Source organism: Pteropus medius, unplaced genomic scaffold, assembly GCF_902729225.1.
Source record: "Pteropus medius unplaced genomic scaffold, Ma_sr-lr_union100, whole genome shotgun sequence".
NCBI classification, from domain to species: domain Eukaryota; kingdom Metazoa; phylum Chordata; class Mammalia; order Chiroptera; family Pteropodidae; genus Pteropus; species Pteropus medius.
This window is the reverse complement of record NW_024354504.1, coordinates 1458383-1474224: the sequence shown is the minus strand read 5'-3', so window position 1 is coordinate 1474224 and position 15842 is coordinate 1458383. Positions and strand designations below refer to the sequence as shown.

Genomic DNA, 15842 nt, shown 5'->3' with positions numbered 1-15842 from the left:
GCAGGGGCAGAGGCGGACCTGTCGCCGGAGGCTGTCGCCCGTCCCTCCGTGGGAGCCGCCCTCGTTCCCCTCAGCTGACCCACAAGGGACCCCCTCCCACTGGACCAAAGACGCCACTCCCGGCACGTCTCGGCATCCGTCCCTCAGGCGGGCCCACCGCCACACCTGAAACACGCTAGTCGCCCTTTCTAAAGAGTCAGTATGGCACAGACATTTCCCCTGTGTACGTCACTCGCTCGAGATGACTGGATTTCTAACGAAATCCGACCGGCAGACACGCAGAAGCAGGAAAACCGGGGCCGTGCTTTCCGTCCGTACACGCACACTGGGTTCCGAAGGCTCGTCCGTTTTGCCGTTAACCCGAGCAGAATGTGGGAGCTGGACGGCTCCTCCTGAGAGCCACGGCCCGGCCGCCCGCCGCCCGCGACGCCGGCGGACACTGTACCTTCGTGACCGGAAGCAGTGGCTTCCACTTGTGGCCCGGGAGGTCCCACTTCTGCTTGATCATGTCTTCCTCCTCCTGGGTCGTCAGGATACAGCCGTCCACCTTACAGCTGTCAGGGGAGTTGCCTGCGGGAACGAGACAGTCGTTTGCTCCCACGCCCGCTGCGCTCGGCGCAGTTCGGGTCACAGGATGTCGGCCTTTTTCAGTCGGATCGAACACCCAGCGGAGAACGCATCGTTGTTCTTTTCAAGCAAAGCAAAGGCACGAAGAACACGGAGAAGGAACGTGCGGGTCTGCGGGGCAGCGGGGCCGCCCCCCAGGCAGACACGTGCGCGTCCTTCGGAGGACTCCAGCGGCCGGAGGTGTCAGCGCGCCCCGCATCCAAGTCTGAATGTGTCGCCTTGACCTTGAAAGCGGGACGAATTCGACAGGCTCCCTAGGTTGGGGGTTTAATCGCTTACATTCTGCTCTGTGGCTCATCTGAAACTATTACGAAGCCGGAAAGGCGTCTCTGTGGCGTCATATTTTGTAAGGTGACTGAGCTAAGCCGACCGGGACACAGGACCAGTCAAACGCACCGTACGCAGGGATTTCTCGGTGTCCTCTAGCTGCCGATATACTGAGTTGCTCTCCTCTCTGAAATTTCATCGGAATTATGTCCCCAGGGGGCTGGAGGACCTTGGTGGGAGGGTCCCACTCTTTGTGAGGAGAGCTGCTGTGGGGTTCCCCACGACTAAGATGAAAGGAGGAAGGGTTGCTGACAAGGGCCCCGGAAAGAGAGGTGCTCCCTGTTCTCATGCCCCCTGGTGGTTCATGTCTTAAAACAGCGGTCCCCCAGGTGGGTGCCCACGCCCTGGGGTGCCCACGCAAAGCCGAAGGAGCCAACGGCAGAGGGACTACTTCTATTCCTGTACGAACATACATTAAGCTTCGTGCCTCTGATATTGTAAGTGGACACTGCACGCTCCCTCGTTCCTGTGCCTGTCACAATTGGACAGAGATGTGCTAAGAAGGTCACAGTAGCGTATTCGTGACATATCACAGTTTGCGGCACCTGGCTACGTGGAGTTACTGGCCGTCACCTGGTTTAGACTGAACTATCCCTTGCGAAAATAAACAAGTGTCTTTAAACTATTCACGTGGAGAACCAGAACTTAAAAGACACTGCTGGAAACTCAGGCGTCCACGCGAAGCAGCCAACACTCCTGACGGTTGGGATGAGCCATCGTCGGCCATGCCGAGGTCGAAAACGGTGATCTGCCACTCCAATGGGAACAGTCTTCCAAGACTGGTTACCGTTATTGGGGCTTCTTGAGATGTTTAACTCACATCTACTACCACTGAAGATGACTCTCTCCCTAAATATATATTATTCCTTCATGTAATTGTTAATAATTGAGTGAAGCTGTGATTCTCAAGACATTTAAAAATCAGACATTAAAAATTTGACTATAAACTGCCACCATTTATTCAGAGACAACTAAACAATCATGAGACGCCTCAAGCAGTGCTTACCAAAATTTCACCTAATAATTATAAAAGTGGAGCCACCTCTTTTGAACTTTCTTAAATAATGATCCATGTATATATTTCATAAGAAAGTAAGTATAGCATATCAGAGGGGCTTGTCCAAATTACTGGGGAAGTACACAGTTTTTAAAATCTGGAGCTCCTCACCTTGGAAGTCAAGCCCGGAGAACACACGGACACCCCAACAATCTGCCCTGTCGGAGGACACCTCCATCCAGTTCCTCTCATGCCCTAACTGGGGAGTGTCTCAAGAGGCTCTCTCCTAGTGGGGTCGAAGGCCCCACATACAGAGCCTCACAGCATCATAGAGTCTCGCGTGACTTTTGGGGTCATCCTGTTCAACTCTGCCATCTTGTAAAGGGGGGACTGGAGTACAAAGAGTTAAAGTAACTCACTCAGAACTGCACAGCTGGCAAGTGGCAAAGCCAAGCCCCGAGCCCACCGTCCCAAATCCCAAGTCCCCCTCAGCAGGAGCACGGCCCCTTTATCATTTATTCATTCATTCATTTTGTTATTCCGTTTATTTATCTGGTATGAACAGAGAAGAATTAATGTTTTCGTTAGGGGTTTCTGCCTTCTCCTATCTGCATCCTTCCATGCGAAGCCTTAGCCCTGAACATAAGTAACCAGATCGTGTTTCTCTTTCTTTATATAAACCAAAAATGAGCCTAAGACCAACAAGGATTCCGGAGTAGAAAGACGGGGGGCTTGTCGGACGAGACTAAGCTCACGTCGCGTCTTGCCGATACGCTTGCTGAGTGATCGTGGGCATGCCACCCGAGCTCCAGTGACTTCTCCGTAAACTGGAACTAATACCACCTTCCTTTCGAGGTGTGAGAATTATTTTTTTAATTAACTTATTTTTATTTATGGTGACATTGGTTAACGAAATCCATTAAGTTTCAGCCGTACACTTTAACGGTAAGGCATGTGTATATTTACACTGTGTGTTCACCTCCCACGGTTAGATTTCTTTCTGTCACCCCATAGTTGACCCCCTTCACCCTGTCTACCTCCTCCCTCCGGTAACCGCTAGTCTGTAGTCCATGTCCATGAGTCTCTGTTCCTGTGTGGCTTTTCGGTTTACACCCCACGCTTAGTGATATCACAGCACGTTCCCTTTATAACCCACGTGACGATTAAAACGTATTTCCTCGCGGCTTCACGGTTACCTTTAAAGTGCTCTGTATTAATCTCTATTTGCGTTATTACTCCAGGATGTGCCAAGCGGAAAACTGCCCATTCGCACCCCGAAACGAGGAGAGTGCCGTTCTCATCGCTCTGGAAGTCAAAGCAAGAGACATAAGCCAACTGGGTGTCCCTCGAGAAGCCAGTCTGAAAACCAGCGAGTGGAAATTACTGACCTACTCGTCAGTCCTTCCATTCTCCCTAGAAAAGTGTCCCCCAGGACCTGACGTGGGAGTTACCTTTTGGGTCAATTGCTCTTTGCCATCTTTTCTCAAACACTTTTCTCGTGCTGACTCGTGAGTTTATCGGTAAGTTTTTATAAATTTCTAATGTGATTTTCTATGTCGATTATATATTCACGTAGAATTCTGTACACAACAGGGTCTTCGTCTAAGCCAGCCCATGTGTTCTGATCAGTTTGTTTTGACCTTTCAAAGTAGATACGTTCTTGGTCAAATGTATACCAATATCTGATCTGCCTTCAAACCTTAGCCTCAGTCAAGGAGAGTTTATCCAGTTCTATGTGGAAGCGTTGGGTGACGTGAAAAATAACCCGGGAAGGGGGTGTTTACGACTAAGTTTTCGGCGGGGTTTTCAACTCGAAAGGTGTTTTGTTTCATTTTGCTCCCGTCTGGATGTTCTTGGGTCAAGTCAGGGCGGGCCAAATGAAACGGCTGAGCTGTCCCGTCTGCCACAGGCTCACGTAAGCGGTCGCACCAAGAGGTGCCCAGGTATTTACAGTGATCAAACTGGGTTTCTTCTTCAGATCGAGGCATTCGACTAGGCGGCAACGGCCAGCACGTTTGGCCTTTGGGGTCTTTGGCCTGATATGATGATACAGCAGGAAATTTGGGAAACATGGAGAAGTAATCAGCTTTTAGAATGATGCTTAAGAGGGTTCTACATTAACAGCTGCCTTGACACAAGATGAAAAACTTCGCTTTTTAGAAGGCTGTAACCGCGGTGGGTTTTACCTCCTTACCTCGATCGTCGGCGGCCTGTCCAGCCTCCTGGCCGTTTCCCAGCCATCCGCCACCGACCTCGGCTGGCCGACCCCTGCCGGAGACAGCATAGTTGAGTGGGGTGTCATGTGATTTTATGCCAAAGGTGAGCATGAGTTCATTGGTGAAATTAAACTCCAGCTCCCAGGCACCCGAGCATCGCTACAGAAATTATTTTCATCGAAGTTAACGTTTCAGTGATCCACATGTGACCATAAGGTTAGTAAATGTTACTTTTTTAATCACAACTGCTTAAGCCAAATTAGGAAGGAAAATTGCTCACTCCGTGTCATGGGGGCAGCAAATCCTATTCCAGATGGTTAATCTCCCGGCCCGTTATATTGGGGTGTTTAATGCTGGTGCCCAGACACCCCAAAGAAAAGCCAGCCTCTCGAGCATCGTCTCACCTATCACTTTGTTGGGGTGCCCAAAATGCGCGTTGCTAAACCCTACGCAGGCGCCCCCGAAAGCCAAGGCCACCAGGTCCAAAGGCTCTTTGGCGTCCGTAGCTATCCAGTCCTTCTGTCCAGTACCGTACACGCGGAGACGAGCGACCCCGCCATCTGAAAGTACAAGGCGCCTCCGTTATTTCTTGGTTGGCAAAGCAGCCGCCTGTGGACCGCGAACTGCAAACGCCCTCCGCACCACGCCCGCTGCCCCGGGGCCTCTGTCCTCGCTGTCCCTGGTCCTGGAACAACTTTTCGAGCTCTCCAAGGGACGGCTTGTCGTTCTCAGGTCTCAACCTAGGTGTCACGGCCTCGGAAAGGCCTTCCGCCCCGGTGCCCGACGTCTCTGCTTCCCGGCCCCACCCCCGGCCCCCGCCTCACCCCCCGGGCTGAGACGGTCACCCCTCCGTCACGTGTATTCCACAGCACTCGCCAGTCTGAAAGCAACCTGTTCTTTATTTAGGTCCCAGCTAACACGTCTCCCAAAGCCGAATGTTAAATTTCTGAAGGCCTGGACAGTTGCCCGTCTCGTCCACTGCCGTATCGTCTCCATCTAGAGCCAGTCCCGGCACATAGTAGGTGCTCATAGTCTTTTATTGAATTAATAACTCCAGGTAAGTCCAAAGGCAGTTGGGACACCCACCATAGGTCTGACGTTTGGTGCCAGAAATCGGCACCGCTGAGCCCCGCACGGACTCACACGAGAGCCGCACGTTTTTATCGAGATGACTCATGGCTTCGCAATGCGGCTGAGAATACAAACGTGCTGGTCCCCGAAACAGGTACCTGCTGCGAATCGCAGCAGCCCGCGTCCCGGGACGCGCTACGGAGCAGGAAAGAGCTGCGGGATCGACTCACGTTATCTGACTCCAGTAAAGTGAGTGCGTTTCGTCCGTCTGAATATGCCGCCTTCTAGAAGGCGGAAGCCAAGCTTTTCCAGGCAGCAGCTCAAAATCGTTAGTCAGTTTTCTACCGAAACCAAGCGCAGTGTGATTTCACATGAAAAATTTGGTGAAACGGAGCATCTGAAACTAGAACGGAGGAATCGATATTTATAGTAGTTCAAACCGGACCACATTGGCACAGGAAGTGCACTAGAGGACGTGATTCAGCAGGAACCAGCCGACGAGTGATCGGTACCAGCACACCTGTTCAGACCCTTACACGTTGCTGCCTTACCTTAAAGCATGATAACCGGAAAGCACTGCACCCAAAAGGAGGGTTAGGACGTCCCCAGCCCCACGTGCCTGTGGCAGGGGGAGTGCGCTTAAGACGGGGTGCCTTTCCTCGACCCGGCCTCGACTCGGGGCAGGGGCTCTGCTGAGCTCTCGGCCCCCTGAGGTGTTGGGCTGTGATCAGCAGCGTGTCAGCTGATGGGCTCCACCCTGAGAGATGAGCCAAGATGACCTGAGGTCACTGTCTCCCGCCACTGAACACCAGCTCCTAAAGCAGGGGTGTCACTGAGAGAACGTGCCATCGTCCCCAGCCCCGGCTCCAGAGCCAGGGCCCGGAGTTCCTGCCCGGGGAAGAGCAGGGCACGGAGCAGAGAGCTCCAAATCTCCTCCCAGGAGACTGAGCTCTGTGCAGCAGAATTTGGAGGAGCCCGCGCCGAAGGGCAGAGCGCTCAGAAACTGTGTAGCGGGAGGTGGCTGAGAGGGGACAGGCAGACAGAGACCTGTGTCAGCGACAAAGCCGTGTCCACTGGGTATCAAAGACAGAGCTCGGAGAAGCCATCCGGGATCGGAACAAACCCGATCAGTTTATGGAGCAGTTTATGCCCAGGGCGCTGTTGAAAGAAAGCGATCAGATGGTGATCAGGGGCCACCTGTGGGTGTGGTCAGCGCCAGCGACAGTCACAGAGAGCTCGGCCGACACTGTCCTCACAGGGTCCGTGGGAGCGCCCAAGGGAGCAGCAGCAGAAGCTTCCCACGTGAGGGGGAACCAGACCGCACTAGGATGACACAGCCCACGGCCAAACGCGGCGCTCTGGGCAGGTGGCTACGCAGGTTCTCCACGGACGCCGTGAATGCATATTTCCTCCTCCCCTTCCCGTGAGCGCTTTAGAAAGCAAGAGCATAAAATGATACGTCTGCACTGCATTGTTGGGCCGACGATCTATAGACATGTAACGTCGGTGTAATATATTCCCCAGTCACGGCACAAAGGAGGCCGCCAGGAGCACGGCCGTGTCGGGCTAAGGAAATGGCCACCGTGGCGACTCACGGCCACAGGGACAAAGGAAGGAAGCCAGGGATGATGAGCAGGAAGGTTAATGGAACGGACCTGAAATAAACCTAAGCAGGTACATGCTCTCCTTTCTTCTCCCGACTTCTCTAGAATGAAATTATATAAGTAATCATGGCCTTGTATCTTGGGGTTTGTAACATTTATACCTTTGAATAACGATGCCACCAGAAAGGGAGAAAGGAAGTGGGGCGACATAGGAGTGATGTTTCTCGAGAGAAATAGAGATAAAATAGTGAAAAAGTCCTTAAAGAAATTCAGATGTAGAAATAAACCCATGTGTCTGTGAATCAAACCAATTTTTGACAAACGTGCCAGTCATTTAATTGGATAAGGTGACTCTTTCCACAGATGGGTCTTGGACAACGAATACCCACACGAAGCAGAATCCTTATACCACAGCAATGCAAAAATTAACCCAAAATCGCTCAAAGACCTAATTCTGAGAGCTAAAATGATAAAATTCCTAAAAGAAAACAGGTTTTCTTCATGACCTCCGATTTCACGGCGGTTTCCTAGATGTGGCTCCAAAAGCTTGAGCAACAAAAGAAAAAACACACAGCTGAACTTCATCAAAATTAAGACCTGTTGTGCTTCAAAAGACACCGTCAGGAAAGTGGAAAGACACCCAACACAGAGGGAAGGAATATTTGCAAATCGCGTATGTCCGGTAAGGGGTTCGTATTTAGAATACACAAGGAACTATTACGACGATAATAAAAGACAAAACCCCAATCTAAGAACGGGCGGAAGCTCTGAAAAGACATTTTCCAACAAAAAATATACAAATGTCCAAGCCAGCCACAGAAAAGACGCTTGGCATCACTGAGCACCAGGGAAATGCAAATCGAAACCACGAGACCACGAGACTCCGCACCCCCCACCCCGACCCCAGGACAGCTAGAATCCAGAGGTCGGATGACAAGGTCGGATGAGAAGGTCGGATGACAAGGTCGGATGATAAGGATTTTGGGTGGAGGTGGCGAAGCCTGAACCTCACACGCCGCTGCTGGGGATGGAAACAGCCCGACAGTCCCCGAGCTGTTCAACGCAGGGTTGCCACGTGACCCAGGATTCCAGGCGTATGTGTATCCCCAAATGAAGATGTTACGTCCACCTGGGAACGTGCACAGCGAAGCATACGGCCACATCGGTCATAAGTAGCCAACAGGTGGAAGCCAGCCGAGTGTCTGCCAGCTGGCGAATGGGTAAACGACGGGTCCACCCACACGATGACTATTACTCAGCCATAAAAAGCAACAAAGTACTGAGACAAGCTAAACACGAGTGAACCTCGAAAACATGATCCTACGTGAACGAAGCCAGTCACTGAAGACCACGCGTCCGACACGTCCAGAATAGTCCCGTCGGCCTGACAGACAGCGGACGATGGCTGCTTAGAGCCAGGGGAACGAGGGTCAACGGTCCAGGGCACAGGCGTCTTCTTCGAGGCAAGAACGTTCTGAAGTCGACTGCGGTGCTGGCACCGCACGCACTGTATGTTTGCAGATTAAACCGTATGCTCACGTATACCATGAGCCATGGCACGGAGCACTTTAAATGGGCGCATTGCATGCCGTGCGACTCACCGCGAAGCTGGTCAGTGAGGTCACTTGTACGTGGCGCTTCGACTGCCCGTACGCCTGTGAAATGGGAATTCTTGGGAGACGCCTGACCAAATACGACTTAGCTCCATCACATCCTGATCGACCTGATGGTTTGGTTTTTCGGTTTTTTGTTTGTCTTGTTTGTTTGATAACTACATGTGGATGGGCGGGTTAAAACAAGAATTTCCTAGAGAGTGAACGTGGCAAATTACCACCCCGAAGAGACAGATGAGCAAGACAGGACGGGCGGCTTCGTTTTGTAGTTAGTTCTAAAGCATGCCGACGTTAAGTCAGAAGCCACATCGCCGGGGATGGGCGCACGCCGTCTTTACCTGGGAAAATGTTGAGTCTTATGTGAGTCCATCTCTGCTGAGAAGTAACGAGAAAATAATTGTGGCCGGAAGCAGGCTTTCCTGGTTTAAGCTCTGTCATGGGGACCAGGCAATCCCACTCGTTGGACTTCAGCTAGACACAAACATTAAAATGTCAGCAGTGGCTCCGGGGGACAACAAACCCTGCCACCCTGTGCCTGCGTGGGTTACGGGGGAGAGGTACTTTGGAGTAGAGATTGATGGCGGATGCCTCGCGGCACACGCAGTAAAAACGCTGACAAAGGCCCAGTCCCCGGTTTAACGCAGAGGGCCCTGGGCTTTCTCGCCCACGTCAGAACAGGCTCTGGGCGGTGGCGGCAGGGGTCGGGCAGGGGGCTGGGATGAGGGGCAAGATCCGAGACCCCCTCCACATGCCATCCCCTCGAAGGATCTTAGAACAAGAAACCAGGATGGCACTGTAGAGTCAGGGCGTCCCCATGGGCCGCGAGGTCTCAGGTGACTCGGCTGGCCCAAACCCTGCGACCGTTGTCTCTAGATCAGAGCTGCTCAGGCTGAAGGAGCTGTTTGTCGCGGCCGTGACCATCGTCCATTTCCTACCTGCTACCCATCAGCGCTTTGTTAAAGCACAGTGAACTGCGCACAAACGTCAGAAACGTCAGAAAACAAGAATGGCCAAAACGCCAGCCCATCTAGTTTGTTTCATGAAATTCATCGGGCATAAAAGTTACTTTGTCAAATGCCCACAGAAGCTGTTCAGACCCGTCAGTCCTGCACTCATCTCGTCAGGGGCAGCGTTTGGCAGGGGCCAGGAGAGGGGCCGCCTGTGACCAGCACTGAGGCTGCTGCGTCCCCTCACGCAGGGGCTGCACGAGCCGCCCACGAAACGCCTGCCAGGTCGCACTGGACGGGTCGGCGAGGCGAGGCAGGCCAGGGCTCTATGTCCCAGGACCTCGCGAGGCCGGGCACGCAGCCCGCGTCCTGGCTGTCACCCACCCGCGACCTGGGAGCACGCACCTGAGCGATGGCTTCCAGCTCCTCGGGGCTGGCGGCGGCTCCCATCCTGGCTCCTCTCTCGGGAATGTCCGGTTCGTTCTCTGCAGTTGGGGTTACGGTTCGCATTCGAAATCAGAAAGAACAAACTCTCTCAGTGGGGTGTAGGGACTTTCATTTTGCCAAATGACACAACCGATATTGTCTCTTAAGTCAGAGCATCAGCTGATCACAGTGACACACACCGTGTGAGGTTCCTCGACGTTTAAAATACTAACGGCAATTTCAAAAGTAGCGCGATGCGGCTGCTGGTACGTTTGCTTCAAAACAGCAAATACCGTCTCCAGGTGACGTCAGACGTCACCAGATTGGTCGCGTGACTCGTGGACAATGGCAGGGTCGGTTCCAGAGCACACGCCCCCCGCCCCCGGAACGTGGGTGATTCAGCGACGGAAGCGCCCGTGGGCCAGAGCCGGGCTGGCGGGCCCCTGCTGGGCGCCGGCCACCTCCCGCCTGTACAGCAACCCCTCTCCCTCCGTCACCTGAGCTCCCGGTCGCCCGCTTGGGAGCACAGCCCTTCACCCCCCCAGAGCCCCCGACGGGACCGTGCCCAGGGCTTTGAGGATGAATTTGCCAACCGATGTGGCTCGTCTTCCTTAGCGCATGTCTGTACACGCACAAAGCGGCATCTATTGCTAAAACAAAATGCACTCTGGAACCGATTCAGGCAGTGCCGACCGAAAGGGGAACGGCAGGTGCGACTGAGTGTGGGAGGCGCCCAGCGCTCCCGAGGCAGGAAGCGGCCTGGGCCGTGACAGGAAGCGGCCTGGGCCATGCCAGGGGCTGGTGCCACCAGGCCCATGGCTGGCTCGGACCCGGCGCCAGGTCGCCCAGGTGGTCCAGGCACCCACTTCCTGCCACCCTCCCCACCCCGCTCACCGAGCCTCACGGGGACACCAGGGTCCCCCAGGGGAGGCCCAAAGAGCGTGAGGACGATGCAATCTACGCTGTGTCAAAAACCACTGTGGAGCTAAAGATCACACACCACAGAGCTCTCTGCTGGAATCCAGCCCCGAAGCTCTGTGGCAGCAAAGTGGCCTCGACAAGTGGCTGAACCTGTCTGGGTCGAAGCGCCAGTCGGGGGCCTGGGCCGGGGACCGCATGTCCCCACAAGGCTCTGCTGGCGCCAGCGTTCCCAGCGCACCTTCTTCCAAGTTTGCTGCTTGAATCGAAGCACGAGGAGCGTAGTCTCCCGTGAAGAAGGAGATGTCCACGTCGAAGCCCCGGATGATGCCGTGAATGCCCAGCCTAACGATGCACCAGTCGTGACCTGGGGACACGCAGACACAACGTCCCCATCAGACCGGATCTGCCCGGTGAAGCAGGTGACCTAAAGGAGCTAAAACGAGGAACCAGAACACCATCCTCCTGCCCCAGGACAATGTGCTCGGGCTCACTCCAGGCCAGGACTCCCGGACCTCTCACGGTGCGGCTACATGGGCCACCGTGCCCCCCGCGAGTCCGCACCTCCCGTCAGACCAGACACGGAGGGGCCTTGGACTCAGAGAGACCCGACGCTGATTCCGAAGTGACTGCTTGCTCTGTGTCCTGGGCAAACTGCTTGGCGTCTCTGAGCCTCATTTATCCCACTGCGAATAAGCAGTGAGACCTGCTTCCCAGAGACGTGGCCATGACCGTGCCGGAGGGACCACCCAGGCCAGTGCAGCCGGTGGTCGGGTACAGCGGGGTCTGCCAGAAACACGGGTGGGTTGTCACCACGGTTTCCAGCGCCCCGCCCAGAACGCCTTCGGGTGCATCCATGAAATCTGAGACCTCCTCACGACACAGTGTCACAACGTCCTGCAGTCCCATAGAGACCCCTCGAAGTGTCCAGACGTGTTAGTGTCCAGCCATGTCTGGGACACAGGAAGTTGGAAGCGGCCGACGTTGCTCGGTACTCGAGACAGCAGCGCGGGGAAATGGCCGTTAGCCTGGTCCCGGTCAGTTTGCTTTTACAAGATTGTCTCGACTTGAGATGCGTTTTGATTGAGACTGATGGGTGGCAAGAATCAAACTAACATCTTAAGGTGACATAAAAGGCAGCGCGTGCAGCGGCCTCGGACAGAGCTCAGGTCGGCTCCCGGCTTAGCGTGCCGGCATGTGGCCTGGGCCGAGGCGGTGCCCCCTTCCCCGCAGCATGAGTGGGGCTGGGAACGCGTCCCTCGGACCCGCGAGGCCGCGTCCTGCCCGCGCTGCCCTCCCCCGCCCCGCCAGCCCCGTGCCACGCCCTCCTTCCCGCTGGTGGCACCCGGTGGCAGGGGCCACTAGTCTCTCCCGAGTTCTCAGAGCCCAGAGTGCGGAAGGGACGGCAGAGGTGACAGAGACGCTGAGGGCCACGTGCTGGAGCCACCGCGCGGCTACCTGGGGTCCTTCTCCTCCTGGTCTCCCATCCGTCCATGCACCTCCCGAACTCAGTGCGCTCGTGCTCCTTAAAGCTGGGGCTGTCGCTCTGCAACGAGGACGCACGGTCAGTCAACAGCGTTCACGAGAGCCGGTCTCCCGGCATCTTCCCTTTTGCCCCAGAAGGACAGACGGCCGTGCAGACGGGGGCCTGGGGACCTCGGTAGGCGCAGGAGAGCCAGCCCTGCCTCCCCGCTCCACACCCCGCCCCACACCCCGCCCTGCACCCTGCCCCGCACCCCGGTGCCTCCCTGCGCGCTTCCTACAGAGAAGGAACTTCTGCTGGGCGGCCTCCGCGCCCGGCGCTCCGCATTGACAGCCGCGGGCCAAACCTCACCGGTGAGCCCCAACCCCAGTGGTGCCCCCCGAGGGACGACCAAGCAAGGGGAGCGAACACAGAGCTCACAGCACCCAGGAGAGACTAATGAGGAGCCCGGCCAAAGCCGCAGGAGGAGCGGGCACGTGCTGGGCTCAGGCCGAACACGCGAACCCAGGTTCTGAGCTGCCCGTGCCCCCCGGGGAGGGGTGGGCTCTGGGGTCATGGAATTGTGGGAGGCGCAGCCCTGACACAGATGGCTGAGCCTCGCCACCCGTCCCAGAGGACAGTGTTGTCAGCAGGCCAGCATGTGCCAGAGGCCCTTGAGGAGAACGCTCTCTCCAACACCGTGCTGTGCCGGGCGGGCCCCAAGGACGGGCATGTTGCTCCCCTGCATCGAGGCGGCTGCAGGGGGGTCTTCTGTTCTGCTTAGGGACACATCCCGGCAGGTGCAGAGGAAAAGGACGCGTCACAGACAAGCAGCGGTGGCCTGGCACGCTCCCACGGAGATGCTCTGGAGGCACCGCCCGGGCCCAGGACGACCCCGGGTCCCCACACGCCCCGGCCTCAGCCCTCTCTGCCTCGGTTCCCTCGTGGGTCAAAGGCCCCCCGCTGCGGCCGCTGTGAGCACGACACGCAGAGTGGCGCCCGGCACACGGCAGGCGTGCGGCATCTGGTCGGCGTACCACAAAGACGGCGTGAAGGTGACCGCCACGCAGCCCCAGCCTGCGCCCGCCTGCATCCCAGGCCGGCCGGCCCTGAGTGTGCCGGGCTCGCTAGCGTGGGGGCCGATGGGCCATGGTTAGCGTCATGGTTGCTACTGCCGTCAGGGCGACGGGGCTGGGACAGAAGTCATGCAGGAGCCGGCGCGCGTGCTACCTGACCTGTGGCAGAGCTGTCCCAGAATGGTGCTCGCCACATGATGACGAGCATGTTCGCAGCGGACCAGGCCAGAGCCCGGGCTGCACCCCACGGCCGCAGAGGCCTGCACAGGACCGGCCGGCGGCTCTCACATAAGCAGCCTGCACGCGGTCCCAGCCTTGGGTGTCACGGCCCCATCCGTGCCTGCCACGTCTCAGCTCGAGTCCACGCTGGTTTCCGCGTGTCTCCTGTTCTAATAGGCTGACGCACCGTGACACAGCACGCGACGCCCACGGGCTGCACGGGAGGATTTTAACTAACACGCTGCGCGATCACGCAGCGCCAGCCAGCACCTGCAGAACGCCGACCTACGATACCTTGATGAGGTTTTCCGCAGGAGCAAAGAAGTCATCTGTTGCGAATAAAACCTAGACAAACAAAGAAAGAAGTAAAGGGAAAATAACCATAAGTTAAAAACCGTTTTATCTCATTCGACTGGCCCAGAGGAGAAGCAGTACGCGGTCAAGCCGTGACGCCCTCGAACGCGCGGACCTCACCCCACCCTTCCTTCTCGCCCTTTCCCCTGACCCCCTCCACCACCCGGGATGCCGAAGCGCCAGCTTCTCACACTAGGGAGAAAACAAACCAGCTTCCTTCTTTTCAAGGACCGAGGACGTGGGGCTGCGTGACGCTTTCACACAGAGGACTGTGACAGAGAAAGGCCACGCTGGGCCACGCCTGTGGTTTGGGCTCACTGAAGGGCACCGTGCAGGTAAGCTGGCCGGTGACGTGTCGGCCAGGGCCAGGGAGAGTGAGGCAGTGTGCTCCCAATTACACTAAGAAAGCAGTGGAAACGGATTTTCCCAAGCAGGATAGGCTGCTGGTCGCCCTGAGGATCCGGGGACCCAGTGACGGCTGCAGTCTGCAGGGGACACAGTGCACTGGTCTCTGACTCCGGCCCAGAACCTAAGAGGCAGGCCAGGACCTCGGCATTTGGAGCTGCTGGCCGTTCGGGTGGCCGAGAGCAGGGGGTGGCTGCTCGCTGTGGGGGGCCTGCCCCTGAGCACTTGTCAGGCGGGTGGTACATAGGGCCCCCCCAGCTCCCGGCCCTTCAACGTTCCTCAGCAGCAGCCACAAGGGGCACAGGCCCTTCCCTCCCTCTCTAGACCCCGTGCCCCACCCCCCAGACACCTGGTGTGTCCAGAAACACTGGACACTGAGCCGTGGGGCGTCCTCAACCCCCGCCAGCTTGTCGGACGACCCCTGCCCCTACTTCCCACACCTCTCACCTGCACAGTGCTTACCACCCGCGGCCCAGGGCTGAGGTGGTCTGCTCCCACGGCCCCCTGCCCCGCCTTAGCCAGCCCGCTCCTGACTTCCCTCCGTCCCCCGGGGCGTGTAAAGGCTCTGGGGCAGACGTGGGCCTTTCCTCCCTACCCCACAGGGCCTCCCGCCTTCCGTTACTGCCCCCCCGCAGCTCCCTCGGCACCTCACCACAGCCTCCTCACCTCCCCTCTGCCCTTCCCTGTAGAGGCTCTCAGCTTCCATCTGCCCCCCGCAGGCCTCGTCTAAGTTCCCATCTGTCTCCCCTGCAGCAGTTCTCATCTCCAGATCTTGCCCCCTCAAGAAGAGCTCACACAAAGCCTCCCTTCTGCACCCCCAGCTGCCGCCTCCATCTGCCCCCTCAAGTAGGCCTCACCTCCCCCTCTGCACAACCTCACACTCCCCCTGCAGCAGCTCCTCGCCCCATCTGGCCCCCTGCAGCCTGCCCCATCTGCCCCCCCTGCAGCTCATCTCCCCTTCTGTTTCTCAGCATTAACTCACTCCCCTGCACTGCCGCCGCCAGCCTTCCCTGATTCATTTTCCTTCAGTACTGCCCCTCTGGTAAGGTTGCCGAGGCTGACTGGCGCCCCGCACACTGTGCTAACGGCCTCGCCCCAGGCGACTCCCACACCGAAGTCCGAGGGCCGCTGCAGAGGGAGAGACAGTTCCTTCGCTGCTGCAAACGCCTTTCTGTTTCGAACTGAAGGCAGAGCCGCCCCGGCTCAGAATTCCACCAATTTAAGAGAAATTCGGAAGCCTCTGGCCGTAATGGGCTTTCCCAGGCAGGGCCCCTTCTGCCTGGTTCTCGAGGTTCTAACGAGGCTCCGCCATGCTGGGCGGGGCCCCTCGCGAGGCCGCGATCCCCCGTTCCCGCCACTGACCGCTCACCTTGCCTCCCACGGACTCAGACGCCATGTCGACCAGCTGGATGAAGTCCGGGGACCTGGCCAGTCTTCCCTCCCTGGGCGAGTCCACCATGGTTCCTAGCAAGGGGAGAGGCGGGTCACCTCGGTCCGGGGAGAGCGGAGCCCGCTGAGTGCGTGGGGACGGCCCTCGCCCGGCTCCCAGACCGGGTTCGAGAGCCTCGAGCACAAACGGT

General features: G+C 57.0%; 1 protein-coding gene across 1 annotated transcript; it reads right to left on the bottom strand.

Moving 5' to 3' along the window:
• Positions 1–355: 355 nt before the first annotated feature.
• Positions 356–15842, bottom strand: ALLC (allantoicase). The gene is made up of 10 exons (XM_039855037.1): positions 15632–15842; positions 13798–13848; positions 12205–12292; positions 10988–11113; positions 9808–9887; positions 8794–8926; positions 4572–4727; positions 4146–4219; positions 3148–3256; positions 356–570 (listed from the first exon to the last, which is right to left on the bottom strand). Exons 1-10 carry the CDS (start codon positions 15719–15721, stop codon positions 356–358), a joined length of 1122 nt encoding a protein of 373 aa, XP_039710971.1. The 5' UTR covers positions 15722–15842.

Excerpts from the sequence above, each read along its gene's own strand:
- ALLC (XM_039855037.1), bottom strand. The coding sequence starts at position 15,721 with ATGGTGGACTCGCCCAGGGAGGGAAGACTGGCCAGGTCCCCGGACTTC. Across the intron at positions 11,114-12,204 it reads CAGGAGGAGAAGGACCCCAG|GTCACGACTGGTGCATCGTT; the intron begins GTAGCCGCGCGG and ends GCGTGTCCCCAG. Across the intron at positions 8,927-9,807 it reads AGCTGGAAGCCATCGCTCAG|CTGAAGTCCAACGAGTGGGA; the intron begins GTGCGTGCTCCC and ends GTTTGTGTCTAG.